The sequence below is a fragment of the Garra rufa genome, chromosome 1 (assembly GCF_049309525.1).
Source record: "Garra rufa chromosome 1, GarRuf1.0, whole genome shotgun sequence".
Lineage (NCBI taxonomy): Eukaryota > Metazoa > Chordata > Actinopteri > Cypriniformes > Cyprinidae > Garra > Garra rufa.
In genome coordinates this window covers 22,500,470-22,519,405 of record NC_133361.1, presented here as the reverse complement: position 1 = coordinate 22,519,405, position 18,936 = coordinate 22,500,470, and the positions used below count along the sequence as shown (strand labels likewise).

Here is an 18,936-nt window from a genome sequence, read left to right as displayed (position 1 = left end):
TAATATGGTTTGTTAGGATAGGACAATATTTGGCTGAGATGCAACTGTTTGAAAATCTGTAATCTGAGGGTACAAATATCAATGTTGAAGAAAAAAATAGCTGTTAAAGTCCATATGGAGTTCTTAGCAATCCATATAACTAGATAAATGCATCAAGACAATTGTTAGGTTGGCTTGAGAAAGCCCAGCTTGAAAGTTTAAAGCAGTTGTAAAAGCATTAAGTTTTCAACTTAGATTAGCATGTTGCTAGCAAGTTTCTAACTTTTTCTAGCATAATTAGCAGGTTACTAGCATGTTTCTAGCACGATTAACAAGTTACTAGTATAATGTTACAGGGTCCCAAATATAGATTTGTTGTAAATATACAGAATAAAAAAATTTATTAACTATGTAAGTAATATATATATATATAGTCAAGCCTGAAATTATTCATACCCCTGTCAAATTCTGGCTTAAAGTTACTTTTATTCAACCAGCAATTTTGTTTTTTTGAATGGAAATGAGACAGACTCTCCCAAAAGATGAGATGTACAAGAGGCATAATTGTGGAAAACAATATTTCTCAGCATTTATTTACATTTGAACAAAAAGTGGCATGTCCAAAAAATTATTCATACCCTTTGCAAACTGTCACAGCCTATGGGAAAATCCAAAGTTCTATACAATTCCAAATAGTCCAAGCTGTTCTAAAGCATCCTAATTACCCTGATTCATTGAGAACAGCTGTTTTAATCAACTCAACAGGTGAAAAACAGAAACTCTCTGCTGTTGGTTTGTGGACAGTCATGGCTAAGACAAAGGAGCTCACTGAGGACCTGCGGCTGCGTATTGTGGCTGCTCACAAGTCAGGAAAGGGCTATAAGACCATATCTAAATGTTTTGAAGTTCCAGTGGCTACAGTGCAAAGTATTATTAAAAAATACAAGACGCTCCGCACTGTGAAAAATCTGAGGACATGGTCAGAAGCCAGAAGTGACACCTGTGCTGGCCAGGAGGATAGTGAGAGAGGTAAAAAAGAATCCAAGGATCACCACCAAGGCCATCCTGATGAATCTGGGCTCTGCTGGTGGCAACATCTCAAGACAGACAGTCCACAGACACTGCACACCACTGGGTTCCACGGATGCAGACCAAGGAGGACACCACTTCTCCAGATAAGGCACACAAAAGCCCGCTTGGCCTTTGCAAATGCTCATCTGGACAAAGAAGAAGACTTCTGGTCTTCTGTTTTATGGTCAGATGAAACAGAAATTTAATTGTTTGGCCGCAATGATGTAGCCTCCATTTGGCGTAAAAAAGGAGAAGCCTTCAAGCCTAAGAACACCATCCCCACTGTCAAACATTGTGGTGGGAACCTAATGTTTTAGGGGGGGTTTTCAGCCGGTGGACCAGGGAACCTAATCACAGTAAACGGCACCATGAAAAATGAGCAATATATCAAAATTCTCAACAACAACATCAGGCAGTCTGCAGAGAAATTTGTCCTTGGGCACCAGTGGACATTTCAGCACGACAACAACCCAAAACACACAGCAAAAGTGGTGAAGAAATGGTTAGCAGACAAAAACATTAATGTTTTGCAGTGGCCCAGCCAAAGACCTGACTTAAATCCAATTGAGAATCTGTGGAGGGAGCTAAAGATCAGGGTGATGGCAAGGAGACCTTCCAACCTGAAAGAGTTGGAGCTCATCGCTAAAGATGAATGAGCAAAAATACCAGAGGGAGACATGCAAAAAAGCTGGTCAGCAATTATAGGAAGCATTTGATGCTGTAATAGCCAATAAAGACTTTTCTATTGATTATTGAGAAGAGTATGAATAATTTTGGACATGCCACTTTTTGCTCAAATGTAAATAAAAGCTGAGAAATATTTTTTCCCCAATGATGCCTCTTGTATATCCTCTTATTATCTTTTGGGAGAAGCCTGTTTCCGGTCAAAAAAAAACTTGCTGGTTGAATAAAAGTAACTTAAGTAAGTCAAAATTTGCCAGGGGTATGAATAATTTCAGGCTTGACTGTGTATATATATATATTATTATTATTTTTTTTAATAAAAAAGGTTTTCAGGACATTGCGATTTAAAACGCTGGTAATTATAACAACAACAACAGTAATAATAGGCATTTAATGAAGGTTTCTGAACCCTATGATTGAAAACTTTGGTAACCCTGTTGAAAAAAAACAGCAAATGCTGGTTAGGTATGTTTTGGTGCTGGGATGCTGGTTTTAGCTGGTTTATGCTGGTCCTTGACCAGCAACATGACCAGCATAAACCAGATCAAACCAGCATCCCAGCACCAAAACATAACCAGCATATGCTGTTTTTTCAGCAGGGAACAGCAACAACAAATAAATAATATGATAATAATTTGCTTACTTTTAATAAAGATTTGTGAACCCTTGATGAAAAACTCAACCGCAGCATTATCATCATCATAATGTTTCAGAATGTAATAACAAAAACAGAGCCGCTCTTCATGGTTTACGGTAAATGAATCGAGGTGCGTTTCTGTTACTGAGTTTACGGCTGATGCAACGTCATGTCCGTTTCCCCATCTAAGCGCAAGTCGACCCCAGCATGGCTGACACCGGGCTTTTGGAATCACTCTTACGGCTGTTGGAGAAGGTAGATGGCGGCATTGACAGCCAGGATGTGGCCGCGGATCTCGGGGTGGATCATCAGGTGATCGTCGGTGCGGTGAAGAGCCTGCAGGCGCTGGGAGAGGTGAGGAGATCCCGCAGCACCAACACGCTCCGACTGATGCAACAGCGGCGCAAACCAGACCCATTCAGTTCGGATGAGCTGTGTTTACGTCGCTGAAATTATTTTACAGACTATCATGTCTGCCGAAATATGTGTTAATACAAGCGAATCTATCTATCTATCTATCTATCTATCTATCTATCTATCTATCTATCTATCTATCTATCTATCTATCTATCTATCTATCTATCTATCTATCTATCTATCTATCTATCTATCTATCTATCCGTCGGTGTCTGTCTAACTTATATTTATCTGTCTGTCTATCCATCCATCTGTCCGTCTATGTTAAGTCATCACCTTTATTTCTATAATGCTTTATCTATCTGTCTATCTATCTGTCTATCTGTCTATCTGTCTGTCTGTCTGTCTGTCTGTTATATTTATCTATATGTCTTGTCTGTACATCCATCCATCTGTTCATCTATTAAGTAATCACCTTTATTTCTATAATGCTTTATTATCTATCTATCTATCTATCTATCTATCTATCTATCTATCTATCTATCTATCTATCTATCTATCTATCTATCTGTCTATCTGTCTATTTATCTATCTATTCATATTCATCTATCTATCTCATCATATCTTTCTGTTACTCTCCACCTGTATTTTGTAGCATTCCTTTTGTTCGTGACCCCTTCTTGTTTCTCTGAGGTTATGAGTATTAGCTGGTATGTATTGGTTTTTATATAAATATGTACCTGTTTTTCTGCCTTAACCTGTTTGATTCTCGTTCTCAGGTGATCTCAGCAGAGCAGAAGTCCTCCAAACGCTGGGAGCTGACAGGAGAGGGATGTGAGATTGCTGAGCAGGGCAGTCATGAAGCCCGAGTGTTCAACGCCATCCCTGACGAGGGTCTGCCGCAGAATGAACTCATGGTGAGAAATGAACGAGTCTATTACAGACTATTACAGAAGGTTCATACGCTCATTGATGCACAATAAAGAAACAATGCTTTAAGAGCCATGGGTGAAAACTTTGAATTGAACTTATTTTGTCTTCTGGGAAACATGCAAGTATCTTCTGTAGCTTCTAAAGGGCAGTATTAAATGAGAAAATATGATATTTAGGCAAAATAAGAAAAACGTACACATCTTCTTTCTGTTCAGAAGTTTGAACAGGAGCTCATAAATAAGATAAAACCTAAATAAGATATTTCACATTAAAGACATTTACATATTGTCCTCAAGAAAAAAAAATAGTTGCATTTTACATTAGTTTACATACACTTGATTTCTAATACTGCGTTGTTACCTGAATGATCCACAGCTGTGTTTTTTTGTTTTTTTGTTTAGTGATATAGGGATAGAGTCCCTTATTGTTCTGAACAGTTAAACCTCCTGCTGTTCTTCGGAAAAATCCTTCAGGTCCCACAACTTCTTTGCTTTTTCAGCATTGCAACTATTACAGAAGGTTCAAATGCTCACTGATGCTTCAGAAGGACAAACCATGCATTAAGAGCCAGGGGGTGTAAACTTTTAAATTTGAATATTGTTAATTTTTACTTAATTTTTTCTTCTGGGAAACATGTAAGTATCTTCTGTAGGGCAGTACTAAATGAAAAAAATATAGTATTTAGGCAAAATAAGAAAAAAAGTTTTCACCCCTGGCTCTTAATGCATCTTTTTTCCTTCTGAAGCATCAGTGAGCGTTTGAATCTTCTGTAATAGTTGCATATGAGTCTATTAGTTGTCTTCAGTGTGAAAAGATGGATCTCAAAATCATACAGTCATTGTTGGAAAAGGTTCAAATACACAAAAATGCTGAAAAACCAAAGAATTTGTGGGACCTGAGGGATTTTTCTGAAGAACAGTAAACAGTTTAATAGTTCAGGACAAACAAGGAGGGACTTATAAACAACTATCACCAAACAAAAAACACACAGCTGTGGATCATTGGATGTGGATTCTTCAAGGTGTATGTAAACGTTGGACTTTAACTGTATATGTTCTGCATCTGATATGTCATGTACTTGATTCTTTTAGAAAATGCAGAGCGGGAAGGTTGGTTTCAGCAAAGCCATGTCTAACAAATGGATCCGTCTGGATAAAACACACGAGGGAGGACCAAGGGTCTTCAAAACTGTGAGTTACATGCTGCACACATAATAAATTAAGCCTGAATCTCCCAATGAATGTGTGTGTGTGTGTGTGTGTGTGTGTGTGTGTGTGTGTGTGTGTGTGTGTGTGTGTGTGTGTGTGTGTGTGTGTGTGTGTGTGTGTGTGTGTGTGTGTGTGTGTGTGTGTGTGTGTGTGTGTGTGTGTGTGTGTGTGTGTGTGTGTGTGTGTGTGTGTGTGTGTGTGTGTGTGTGTGTGTGTGTGTGTGTTTCAGGTGGAAACTATTGATGATACAGTAAGGGGAAAACTACAGCTGGTGCTGAAGGGACAGTCAGCAAAACTGGAGGACAAAGAAAGGAATGAACTCAAGAAACGTAAACTGCTATCTGAAGTGTAAGAGAGAGTGTTGTGTTTCTGGCTTTAACTTGTTGGAGTTGTTTGTTTTGATTTTTTGGGGGGGGTTAGTTTAGTCTGAAAATTATATATTTTGGTCTTATTCAGGTTAATTTTTATAATGTTGCTACATGAGCAGTAGGAGGCGCTACAGCTCAATAGCAATGTGATCTAACAAACTATATATTCTTATTCTTAATTTCTATCTGTCTATCTATATATCATTTAAATAATTTAATGATTTCAGGACGGTTAAATCATACTGGATCACTAAAGGCAGCGGCTTCAGTACCACCATCACCAAACAAGAGACAGAACTCACTCCAGAGATGATCGCCAGGTGAGACCAATCAGTGTCAGGAAAAGGGCTACAAATTTTGGTCCTAAAATGCCATTTTAAAATACAAGACTGTCCCACTTCTGTTCGTATTAAAACAAAAAAGCTAATTTTTAGGGCAAGTAAGTTGCATGACTTCTGGTTTCAATTGGATTTCATGAAATGCTTCGTAAGTCTTTGGTTTTTAATTGTTTTTTTCAACTTGTTTCACTCAGTGGAAGCTGGAAGGAGAAAAAGTTCAAACCATATAATTTTGAGGCAATGGGTGTTGCTCCAGACAGTGGTCACCTGCATCCGCTCATGAAGGTTCGGACGCAGTTCAGGCAGATCTTCCTGGAGATGGGGTCAGTCCTTTGTCTTTAATAGCACCCTTTTACCTCAGCTGATAAACCATCAGTTTAAAGTAAATAAATATTTCATTTTTATATTTACTCATTAAAAAAAATTAAAAAGTACTTTAAATACTTTAAAGGAGTAGTTCACTTTCAAGACAAAACTTTACAGATATTGTACTCACCCCCTTGTCATCCAAGATGTTCATGTCTTTCTTTCTTCAGTCGTAAGAAAATTGTTTTTTGAGGAAAACATTTCAAGATTTATCTCCATTCTATGGTGCCCCCGAGTTTGAACTTCCAAAATGCAGTTTAAATGCAGCTTCAAAGAGCTCTAAATGATCCCAGCTGAGGAAGAAAGGTCTTATCTAGCAAAACGATCTGTTATTTTCTTTAAAAAAAAAAAAAATTCATATACTTTTTATAAATTGTAAAGCGCTGACTTGCATCAGAAAACCAGACGTATTAATGCTGACTATAACCATGGTATTGTGATAGAAATAAGAATACATTATTCATTTCAGGGTTTGTGCAACCTTTGAGAGAGAAATTCAAGCACCTTTTAATGACTTTCCAGCATTTAACATAACTATTTCCAGCACTTTAAAGCTCTAAAATGATCCAGTTTGAATGTTAGTTTTAATGGGATGACCAAAATATAGTATTGTGATAGTTTTGAATCAGGAGGTAGGTGTATCGTCCCAACCCCAGCAGGCAAGCCACTGTCAAAGATTTGAGTCATTTATTCAAATGATTTGTTCAAATGGCTGATTCATTCGGTTATTGAATCGTTCATTAAAATGCTCAAAACACGGCAAAATTTAGTAACGAAGGACCGCTTTGTGTTCAAATATGCAAAACCGTTCTACTGTGTTTTGTTTGGAACTTTTCATTGATAAACCTGAAACAGAATTGTGTCTTAATATTTTATAAAATCAATGCAAATATTAATTTGAAGTATGTTGGAGTGCACACAAGCCTTCACACAAAACATTTTACTCCGTAACTGTTTTAATCTTACAATGTTACTTTACAAGGTTTTTCCTAAGACTTATATCTTTTATTCACAGATTCACAGAAATGCCCACCAATAACTTCATCGAAAGCTCCTTCTGGAACTTCGATTCTCTATTTCAGCCTCAGCAGCACCCAGCTAGAGACCAACACGACACCTTCTTCATCTCAGGTGAGGAATATCCGCCTCTGTGCTTGCGCTGACCGGCTACTAATTCTGTTTGTACTGTTTGTACCATTTACTTTCAAAGCATATTTTTCAAATAATGTCTTGTGTATTTCACAGACCCAGCACTGGCTCACGAGTTTCCTCAGGACTATTTGGAGAGGGTGAAGAAGGTTCATTCTGAAGGAGGTTATGGATCACAGGGGTAAGACAAAACACTATTTATTTTTCAATAGTACTTTTTTTTTCAGCAGGGTTGCATTAAAATGATCGAAAGTAACAGAAAAGACCTATATAATGTTATAAAAGATAGCTATTTAAAATAAATGCTTTCTATTAATCAAATAGTCCTGAAAAAATGAAATGCATAACAGTTTCCACAAAAAGACAAACTGTTTTCAGCAGTGATAATAAAAATAAATGTTTCTTAAGGAGCAAGTCATCATATTACACTGATTTCTGAAGGATCATGTGACACCTAAGACTGGAGTAATGATGCTGAAAATTCAGCTTTGATCACAGAAGTAAATTATATTTTAACACATAATAGATTTTTAAAATTGTAACAGTATTTCACAATATTCCTGTGTTTTTGATCAAATAAATGCAGCCTTGATTCAACAGTTTTAAGACATTTGAATAAATCTTTTCAGCCCAATACTTTTGAATGATTGATTGAGTTTATATTTGTAGATGGATGTAATTGTAACATTTAAAATCAATTTTAAGATACAAATATGACTGGAAGATTGAAGAAGCTCAGAAGAACCTCCTGCGAACACACACCACGGCAGTCAGTGCTCGCATGCTGTATAAACTCGCACAGCAGGTGAACACACACACACACACACACACACACACCCATACATTCCCTTAAAGTTTCACCAAAGTTTATTTCAGATCTCACTTATCTGTGTGGTATCTTTCAGGAGAAGTTCACACCTGTGAAGTACTTTTCCATCGATAGAGTTTTCCGTAATGAAACTCTGGATGCAACTCATCTCGCAGAGTTTCACCAGATCGAGGGTGTGGTGGCCGACTACGGCCTTACGCTGGGAAACCTCATGGGCATCCTGCACCAGTTCTTTACCAAATTAGGTAAGAACAAGATATATGAGTGTGTCTAATAAAATCCTCCTTTTTTAAATCAGCATTATCCATTTACAGTGAGCGAGAAATCCTGAATGTTCATTAGGTTTTTAATAATGATGGTAAATTGCTCAAACATCTTTGATCATGATTTTTTTTTTCAGGAATCACAAAATTGCGCTTCAAGCCTGCATACAACCCCTACACCGAGCCAAGTATGGAGGTCTTCAGCTATCATGAAGGTAAAACTCTTCATATGAAGTCATACGTGTATGTATGACTATTTTATAGCCTGCTGTTCTGTAAGTGTTTAAAATGATTAAAAAGTGAATCTAAAAGAATTTTTGAAGCAAAACTGTTTAAGTAGCAAAATGGTACTGATATTGAAGTCGACATGAAACATCAAGTGCAATAGTATTTCTTTCCCATTGTGGTGTGTATCTGAGTGAAATGGCTTCTCAAGTGATAACATTTTTTAGGATGGAACCTGAATTAAAAAAAAAAATCATGTGCCCAGATAAATCATTAATTATAAACACTGCAAAATTCCATGTAAATATAAGAAGATTTGTGCATTTTGTTTTCATGGTGACTGTAAAGAACTGTTTAAAAAAATGGTCATTTTGATCAGGTTTGTAAGGCTCTCAAAAATACTTTGCAGAAGTGATATAAAACTTTAACACGGTCAATATAAATTCTTCATAGCCTTGCCGTTATAGACAATCATTCAACATTAAATACACAAAATACTTTTCTGTTTCAAATCAGAGTTTGTAATGTTTTGATTCACCTCGTGGCTAATTTGTTTCTCGGTTTCTAACTCTTAAACAAGGACTTTTTAAAAATCCTTATAGGAAAAAAAAATGAATGGGAGAAATATTGGTGCATTCATGTCCTTAGTTGGGAAGTTGTAATTACCACCTCGGGTATGTTCAAGTCAAGTCAAATTTTACCTGAGTAAGAGGTCAATTTACCTTATTCACAAATAATTCAGCGCTGAAACCCTGTTGTAATTGTTAGAATGGCCAAAGGATCAACAATATCCACTTAAAACTGATCATGCAGACCAAACCGTAAGTCGTAGAGACTTGAAACTTGGAGACGTGGTAGTACTTACACCGCCGACAACCTCACAAAATCATTCCTAACTCCTAAACCATCATTCACAGGCTCAAGTGTCTTGTGTAGTTGGAATCCTTGGCTCACGCTGGACAAAACACGCTTTTTGGGTGTTTTTTTTTTTTTTTAAAAACCTAGTTCTGCGAACTAGTCCTAGATTTTTCACCTGATCAGAACCAAACCAGTGCAGAAAGATTCTCTAGAGAATGAATATCTATAATTATCAAAAAAAAGCAACTTTCGACTCGCCATCGCAAACAGACGCCAAAACTTCTGAAAGGGGCAGGGCCACTTTTTGTAAATTGCCTATAACTCCTGAACCGAATAAGATATCTTCGTCAAACTCAGAACACTTATGTAAGAGCTCAATCTGACGTCACAGGACAAAAATCACGGAGCTTGGCCACTTGGTGGCACTATAAGAGGGAGAAAAAATTTGAAAATGGCTATACCTATGCAACCATTTGTCCTATCAACATGAAAATTGCTGAGCGCGGTCTTGGTCCAAAGTGCCACAAGTGTCTATAAGGACATTTGCGTATCTCAAAAAACATGACCTCCATTGGCTAATGAATTTTAGGCACCTATTAAACATGAGGTCGATCAGTGCAAAACTCGGTGGGCCTGTTTGACTCACGGCCCCAAAGGTCTGAGAAATGTGAAAGAATTCGGCCACCGGGGGACGATATTGCGTTTTTCAAGGGCGCAAACAATTGTACATTGCGTGTGTTTTTTTTCCCGCATATATACATGATATTCGTATTATATGATAGAACTTCTCATTCTGGACAACTTTGCCTCTAGAACCACTGCTGTCAATCAAATTGATTGTTAAATGATTGAGAAGATGCAAAAAACGTACTTTTTGTCGCTCAATTTGGAAAAAAAACACTGCAGTACAATTCTCTGGACTCTCTAGGTCAATAATTATTGGGGGAAAAAATTTTAAAAATGACCCTTTGGGAAGCTATAACGAGGTCCTTTAGAAAAGGGGTCAAGAAAAGTCCAAATTTACCCCAAAAGTCCAAATGTACCCAAAATCCTATAAAGCGTAAAGAAAACCTCAAAACTTCACAAAACATGGTGAGCACATGCGACAGGTGATTCTAAACAAGCATGCAAAGTTTTAAGGACATCTGACCACAGCTGGTGCTGTAACAGTCATAAACATTAAAAAAAATATATATATATTTCTATGGTACATTACCTGTATTCACCAAAAATGCTTTTTTAAATCATTGATTCAGGTGGTTACATGCTTGCTAAATATTGTCTTTTTCATATGTGCTAAATGCCTTAAAGCGCTAGAACTCCAGTAATCACTGCTTGCAGCTATATTTTACATTTTTGTTCAATATATGACAGTACTGTAAATTGAATTGCTATATATTCTATCGTAATGGTTTGATATAATCATATTTTATGTATGCAACTTGACTAGCTTTAATGTAAAATTTACAAAATTATTTCAATACATTCATTGCATACATTGCAACATGTTTTCACTTACACTGACAAGAAAATTAAATGTTTTCCACTTTGTGGTGGCTTTTATGTGCATTCAACTCATAAATACGACCAATACTTTCATAACAAAGGCCGCTGGAAAAGCTTTCTGTTGCACTTTATAGACGGTTAGCTGTTTCAACCAGTTTAGGATAAAAAATCTTCCATCTCGCTGAATCTCTCTCAGGTCTGAAGAAGTGGGTGGAAGTGGGTAATTCTGGGGTCTTCAGGCCTGAAATGCTGCTGCCCATGGGTTTGCCCGAGGGGGTGTCAGTCATCGCCTGGGGTCTGTCCTTGGAAAGGTACGCCAGCACACACACACACACACAACATCACATCGGTTGCATATAAAATCTCAGAGTTGCTTAATTGTTTCTCTTTTTTACCCATCTTTTAGACCCACCATGATCAAGTATGGAATCAACAACATCCGAGAGCTTGTGGGCCACAAAGTGAATCTACAGATGGTGTACGACAGCCCAATATGTCGACTGGACTCTTAAATGATCATCAGAAAGCTAAACATATGGATTAATTTGTGCTCATGACTCGTCTGCATTTTTATAGTTTATTTAAGCCATAATACACCCTGAACTACACTTTGCTGCTCGGGCATTAGTTACAAGGCCCGTGTTGAGCAGGCTGACGTCAAAGTGGGGCAAAGAGTCACGTCTTTGCATGAGGAGCGTGAGATTGACCTTATTACATCACCGCCTCATATAGAAATCCCTACTGGCCTCCACTTCACTTAAATTATCACACATATATATATAAAATGTCATTTCGACTGCCCTTTTTCGTGACAGCTCTGTAAAAACAGCCACCCACTTTGTTCTCACAACCCAGAATGCAATGGAAATAATTGAAGTCCTCATACTGTAGAAATGTTAAATTAAAGATATTTCAAATCTCCACTTCACGGTTGTTTATTATGATTAAATTAGTTTTTATTTAAGTGTATGCAATTAAACCAGTGTTCTTTTGCTGGACATTTTCCATGGCTGCATTATCATATTCCAGTACACTTAACTTTTGGTGTTAGATTTACAATTTTAATTTTCCAAAATAGCTAAATTTCACAAATAATTACCAAGAGTAGTGTTTTTTTTTTTAATTATTATTGTTTAAAGGAAAGAAAATATAACACACATTATTTAATTTTACATCTTGAATTTGTGTATTTGGCATTCAAATTAAGTTTAAGATTATATAATATAACTATTTAAATATATTTATTTTAATTAATTTCAATAATTAGACTTTTTTCCCCCCTGGTAGAGAACCTCTGTACTCAAGTCAAATTGGACTGATGTTTCTGCCGTCAATCGACAACCTTTTTCTCTCCTTTGGATGTTCCCTGTCCTTTCAAAGTAATATTATTTCCTGGTGGCGTTGATTCTGTTTTCACTGAAACTGACGTAAATGTTAAGCAGTGTGTTCGTGTCTCTAGGGGACACTTGTACGTTGCAGTCGAGTTCCATGAACAAACCAAATAAGATTAGTGGCACTAATTCCATTTCTTTCAGCAATAACTCATGGTTGGAAATGAGTTAAAGCTGCTTCCCTTATCTTTTCGTGTCTAGGCATCTACAGCTTATGAGCCTCACAAAAATTACATAAATGTACACTACTGTTGAAAAACTTTGGGGTCAAAAATATAATTTATTCCTGTGATGCGAAGCTGAATTTTCTGCATCGTTACTCCAGTCTTCAGTGTCACATGATCCTTCAGAAGTCATTGTAATATGCTGATTTGCTGCTCAAGAAACATTTCTTATTTTCAATGTTGAAAGCATTTGTGCTGCTTACTATTTTATGTCTTTTTTTTTTTTTTAAAGTACTAACCCCAAACTTCTAAATGGTAGTGTATTATTATTTTTTCTTGGACATTCAGATTTGATCGCAGGCTTTGTAATCTCTTCATTTCCCAAAGTCTTGTGTGGTTGGCACACATAAGATTACATAAAAGCACATGTAGAGAGGATGTGAGCTGGATGTTCAGATTGGATTGTCAGGTTTTGAATCTGGGACAGAAGCATGATAGAAGTTTATACAAGACATTTGCCATCAAAAAACAATTTGGATGATTTGAACACAATCCTGTTTCGAGAGGGCCATCAGCAGCCCATGGTAAATCTGCAGGCCCGCTGATTGCCCTTTGGGGGAGGAGAGGTTGAGGGAATCCTCTGTGAAGGATTACATCTTGTTTACTTGCTTAAATGTCGTAACCTCTTAAGTGGCCGAGTCAAAGTAATCCCCTATCGCTTAGAAATAACCTGTCTGAGAACAGCCCTGTGTTAGCCGCTGCTTCACTTGCTACCTGTATGGTTGTCTGATTTGCATTACAGTTGAAGTCAAAAGTTTACATAGACCTTGCAGAATCTGCTAAATGTTAATTATTTTACCAAAGTAAGAGGGATCATACAATATAGTCCACAAGAGAAAATAATAGCTGAACTTATAACAATGACCCCTTACAAAAGTTTACATACACTTGATTCTCAATAATGTATTGTTGCCTGAATGATCCACAGTTGTTGTTTTGTTTAGTTTTTTTGTAAAAATGTAATTCTTCAGGTCCCACAAATTCTTTGGTTCTTCAACATTTTAGTGTATTTGAACCCTTTCCAAAAATGACTATGATTTTGAGATCCATCTTTTCACACTGAGGACAACTGAGAGACTCACACGCAACTATCACAGAAGGTTCAAACAGTCACTGATGCTCCAGAAGGAAACCCAATGCATTAAGAGCCTGGGGGGTGAAAACTTTTTGAATTTAAAGATCAGGGTAAATTTAACTTATTTTGTCTTCCGGGAAACATGTAAGTAGCTTCTAAAGGGCAACACTAAATGGAAAAAAATATGATATTTAGACAAAATAAGAAAAATGTACACATCCTCATTCCATTCAAAAGTTTTCACCCCCGTCTCTTAATGCATCGTGCTTCCTTCTGGAGCATCAGTGAGCATTTTCACCTTCTGTAATAGTTACAAAATTGTGGGACGTGAAGGCTTTTTCTAAAGAACAGTGGCCAGTTCAACTGTTCAAAACAAACAAGGGACTCATGAACAGTTATCACTAAACAAAAAACACAGCTGTGGATCATTCAGGTAACAACACAGTATTAAGAACCAAGTGTATGTAAACTTTAAATTCAGTTATTATTTTCTCTTGTGGACTATATGTAAATGTGAAATATCTTATTCCGGCCAGTACTAAATAAAAAATAGCATGCATAATGATCTCTTTTATTTTGCTAAAATAATTAACACTTTGCAGATTCCGCAACTTTTGACTTCAACTGTATTTGTGGTTTCCCTCTTATGTAGACACTATACACTTGTTTTATGGTTAATCATCTTACTTTTCCAAGAACAACATAAGGGTTAGCACAGTTCTTTATTTACAGCATTTGTAACAGCATTAGTTAATGTTTGTCAACCAATATGGACTGTAAAAGGTTTGCAGAAAAATAAGTCAGTCCACTCTATCAAAATATTGCATTATAAGAATATGGGAATGTTCACACAGCACACATTCTGGTGTTCCACCACAGGTACATTCATAATGTGACAAAAAATAGGATATTTGGTGAAAATAATTATGATAGTTCAAGTTTGTGCCAAAACAAAGCCTAAACTGGCTGGCAACCACAAGGTCATGGGTTTACATCCCAGGAAATTCCCAAGAATTAATAAAAAATATATTTCTTTACTGCATTGTAAGTTGCTTTGGATAAACGTGTATACATTTATAGGATGGGTGTTAATTAAACACACCTGAACCAGTTAATCAAGCTCTTCAGACTCACTAGAAACTTCCAGGCAAGCTGATTATTGCTGCTGAAAATGGTCAATTATTGTCATGTTTTAGACCGTACTCATCGGTCAGACCGGGAACAACATTTGGAGTACTATAGACTGCCAAAAGTTATAACAAACCAAGGAGAAGAGTGCAAAAAAACTGTCTGAGGAACAAAAGGCGTTTGTGGTTGGCCAAACTGAACCAGGATTTCCAGGGCAAGAATCTTGACAACATTCATGTTTGTTCTTATCATTTGCAATCAGGTAGGTGAAATATTAGGCTAATATCTTAATTAATACTGCTTGTATGTATCTTTACCACCAATTCACTTTAGTTTGTCAAAATATTGCGCCCTTTCCTGTTTACTAAGTCCTTCTCTATGTGATTCAGCAGCTTCCACACATTTTTCCCATGGTTTAGACAGCATAAATCAGCAGAACAGCATATTCAGTATTTTATTAACCATGCTATGCATGCTGTTGTTTACATCCGGGTAACTGACCAAATCGTGATGTAAATGCAAACCCTCTTTACATTGTTAGAGCCTGTCAATTTCGGCTTAAAATTGCTATTAGTTAATATTTTACAAACAGGATGCTCATAACCTAGGATGCTGAAAAAACAGCTGTGACGCCAATGACAAAAACCAACATTTAAACAATGAACATTGAAACAATTCAAGAACATGTCCTGTGTGAACAACCCCAATGTGGTCTCCAAAATGCTTGACATCTAAATCCAGCGTTCAGATTCAGATAAATGCAAAATTTCAATCATCCAACAAGCTTCTTGTTCCTTTCAAGGACATCTTCAGGCCTCCAAACATCAGTCCCTTTTTATCCTTCGCCTGCGCATCTCTGATTTCCAACAGTCTGGTTCGCGTAAAAAGATGCTCCTTTGAGACCATCCGACACCGAGGAGAAATTTTGGGTTTATTTGTGCTGCCATGGAAAGTCTAGACTTGAGTTGTTATGTCATTAATACCAACTGAATATATAATGCAGAGTCATTCTGAGCTCGGGTTCTTTCAAATTAATCCTTCTTTTGGGGATGAGTTGTCATGATGTTCAACAGGGCTCATAACAGAGCTTCCATAAATCGTCTTACACAACAGGAAAAAGTAATATGACTCAAGCTGTCCTACACTATGTATTTCCAAGAGTCCAAAAATGGAAAATAAACGGAAGAGGCTTCCAATGAAGTTGTAGCGATACCATGGTTATAGGTTTGATTCCCAGGGAATGCAACTGGTAAAATGTATATATGCACTGGAAGTTGCATTGGATAAAAGCGTCTATGAAATGTCCAGTGCAGTCCGTTTTTAAAAAGTCAATCTGCATGATGAGAACATGCACAAAGTCTTTTTCTGGTGCACTACTCTTGTCCTTCAATGTTCCTGTTTTCTTTGTTCTCGACCCACTGTATACCCTCAGAAAAAAAGATCGTATAAGGTGGCCACATTTTACCATCTCACCTTTGTTTTTTTCTCAGACATCCCGCGGGATAGTAGATGTTGGCCCGGGACTGTTGGGTACTGAAGGGCTGTTGTTGGGACTGGATGTGGGGAAGAAGGAGGGGATGTAGGGGATGGAGGCCAGTAGCATAGGGCTCATCTGAGGGCTGTCTTCTGATGGTAAAGGAATCACCACATCATCCTGGTCCCACACGTGGAAGGCATTGGAATGGGACAGAGACAGAGCTGGAGGCAGACGGGTGGCTCTGATGCTAGATATATCGTCTTTTTCTGCATCGTCTTCGTTAGGGCCAAGCACACAGTCTGTAATGACAGAGAAGGACATTTTATGGTAGAAAACTTGTTAATTTTGTTTCACATTTATTCTGAAACCAATATCCTGCAAACTGCTAGATTAGAAATTCTGTGGCATTTCATTACACAAGCAAAGCAAAAGATGGTAGTTGTGGCTATGTACTATACGATTTACGCTGGAAGGGATTTAACTGGCTTAAACACACTACCCTTCAAAAGTTTTGGGTCAATACATTTTTGGAAAATATTTAATACTTTAATTCAGCAAGAATGCATTCAATTGATCTTAAAAGTGATCTTTAGAATTTGAGTTACAAAACATTTCTATGTAAAAAAAAATGCTGTTCTTTTGAACTCTCTATTTGCAAAAAAAAAAACTGCTTTCAACAGATAATAATCAGAAATGTTGGCAGCGAATCAGCATATTAAAAATGATTTCTGAAGGATCATATGACACTGGTGTAATAATGCTGAAAACTTAGCATTGCCTCATTAAATATACTAACTAAAATAAATATGCAATAATATATCATGTTACTGTATTACTTAAAAACTTAATCAACCCCAAACTTTTGATAAGACTGCAAAAAAACAAAAAACAAAAACAAAAAACAAACATGGTATAGATTCCTTCAAAAACGTACTATGGGAATATCATGTTACAGTTATGGTATAGAAGGTTAATACCATGTTTTTGTAAAAGATGCTGTGGTATTTTCCTATTCAGAAATACTTCGAAGAATACCAAAGCTTTACCACTGTACACAATAAATCGCAAAATGCTGGATCAGCTTAACCCAAGTATACTGTTAAGTTTTTGAGGTCATACATAGCTTATGTCTTACCTACTACATCATTTGCGAGGTCTTTGATTAGATGTCCCACTATTGCATAGGCGACTGCAACAATCACCAGCGCGGCCATTAACAGGTATAAAACCCCTTTTGGCAAGGGAATGAGGTCGCGGGTCACTGGTTTGTAGTCTTTGAACATCGGGTCCTCGTTTGGAAAAGAATACTGAAAAGCATGTCCCGTCTTATCCGTAAAGTTCAAACTTGTTACGTTTAGAGAATTCATCACCAGCCTTAAAAAATCCGCCCCAAATAAAGTTGTTTGCAGTTTCTTTCACGAACTTGCCTCCATTGAGTGTTGCCTCGATTTCTGACTAAAAACTCCTCGCTTTAAAACAATCTGGAAAAGTGAGATAAATTGAGCAGTCTGTTTATTCAAACTTCAGTCTCCAAATGACTGTCACTAATTAAATATAAGAACTTGTGTGCTCACCTTCATTGTTGTTTCTTTTAGTTAATCTGTTTATTCGTCAGCGCCTGTAGATTTTTGGTTTTGAGAGTCCACAGAGCCTAGACTTTCTTGTCTTCATCCAAGTCCAAGATTCACAGACGCGTGTTGCGCATGCGCATCCGTGCGCTGTCCGTGGTGCTAAAGCCTCTCGCTGCCCGTTGAAGCCAACGTTATCAATCAGCTCGGAGTAAATTTCCAAGACCGCCCATTTTCCGCCCGGTTGAATCACTGGAGAGAGGTAAATGGATTTCCTTCACCCCACCTCCAAGAAGTCACCATAATGCCGCCGTTGGCTGCGTCCCAAGTCCTTTAATTCGCTTAATTTAGTCGGGGATTCCGCGAACAAGGTGATCTCTCCGAAAAGACCTGTTTTCCCATTGACACCTGTTAATTCCTGTTTATCAGACTAATCTTGGCTTTGTTTTGGGCGAAAATAAATCATTGTGCGTGACAACAGCCCGGTCCTCACGTCATAGAAACAATTGCCGTTTATAATCTCAAATTATTATATACTAAATTATTGATGTAGCGCTGTTTACAAAACAAAACCCAAGTATATTTTTCTTACGTAATCTAAAATTTTGACGACCTTTTTGACGAAAATATTAAAATATAGTAAAAGTATCTGATATTTAGTTCATGAAAATCTATAAAAGTGATAAATAATTGTACGTTGCTTTATTAATATTCGGTTGCTATGGTTACCACTGAAGGCGAACTCTACTTTTGTTTACTAGCGGCCACAAAACCAGTCATAGGGTCAATTTTATGCATCTGAAAAGCTGAATAAATAAACTTTCCATTGATGCATGGTTTGTTAGAATAGGGCATATTTGGCCAAAATATTTGAAAATCTGGAATCTGAGGGTACAAAAATATTGAGAAAATCGCCTTTAAAGTTGTCCAAATGAAGTTCTTAGCCATGCATATTACTTCAAAAAAAAATTGTTTTGATATATTTATGGTAGGAAATTTACCAGGTATCTTCATACCCTGCTGAAAAAAAAACCCCAGCTAAAACCAGCCCAGTCTGGGAAAGTGGCCAAAACCCTTGTAAAACCAGCCTGCTGACCAGCTATGACCAGCTAAATCCAGCCAACCAGCCTAGGCTGGTTTTAGCTGTTTTTTCAGCAGGGTGGAACAATGATCTTTACTTGATATCGTAATTATTTTTGGCATAAAAGAAAAATGACATTAATAATTCACTTTCAAATTATTTATATAGCTGTTTACAAAACACAAAAAATATAATCCATAATTTTGATGACCTTGAAAATA

The 18,936-nt window shown here is 37.0% G+C and overlaps 1 protein-coding gene across 1 annotated transcript; it reads left to right on the top strand.

Moving 5' to 3' along the window:
• Nucleotides 1–2,538: 2,538 nt before the first annotated feature.
• Nucleotides 2,539–11,694, top strand: farsa (phenylalanyl-tRNA synthetase subunit alpha). Its single transcript, XM_073849000.1, has 13 exons — nt 2,539–2,725; nt 3,508–3,645; nt 4,753–4,851; nt 5,099–5,217; nt 5,465–5,557; nt 5,770–5,898; nt 6,957–7,072; nt 7,187–7,271; nt 7,796–7,895; nt 7,996–8,164; nt 8,320–8,397; nt 10,968–11,082; nt 11,178–11,694. Exons 1-13 carry the CDS (start codon nt 2,579–2,581, stop codon nt 11,281–11,283), a joined length of 1,494 nt encoding a protein of 497 aa, XP_073705101.1. The 5' UTR covers nt 2,539–2,578; the 3' UTR covers nt 11,284–11,694.
• The last annotated feature ends 7,242 nt before the right edge of the window (nt 11,695–18,936 follow it).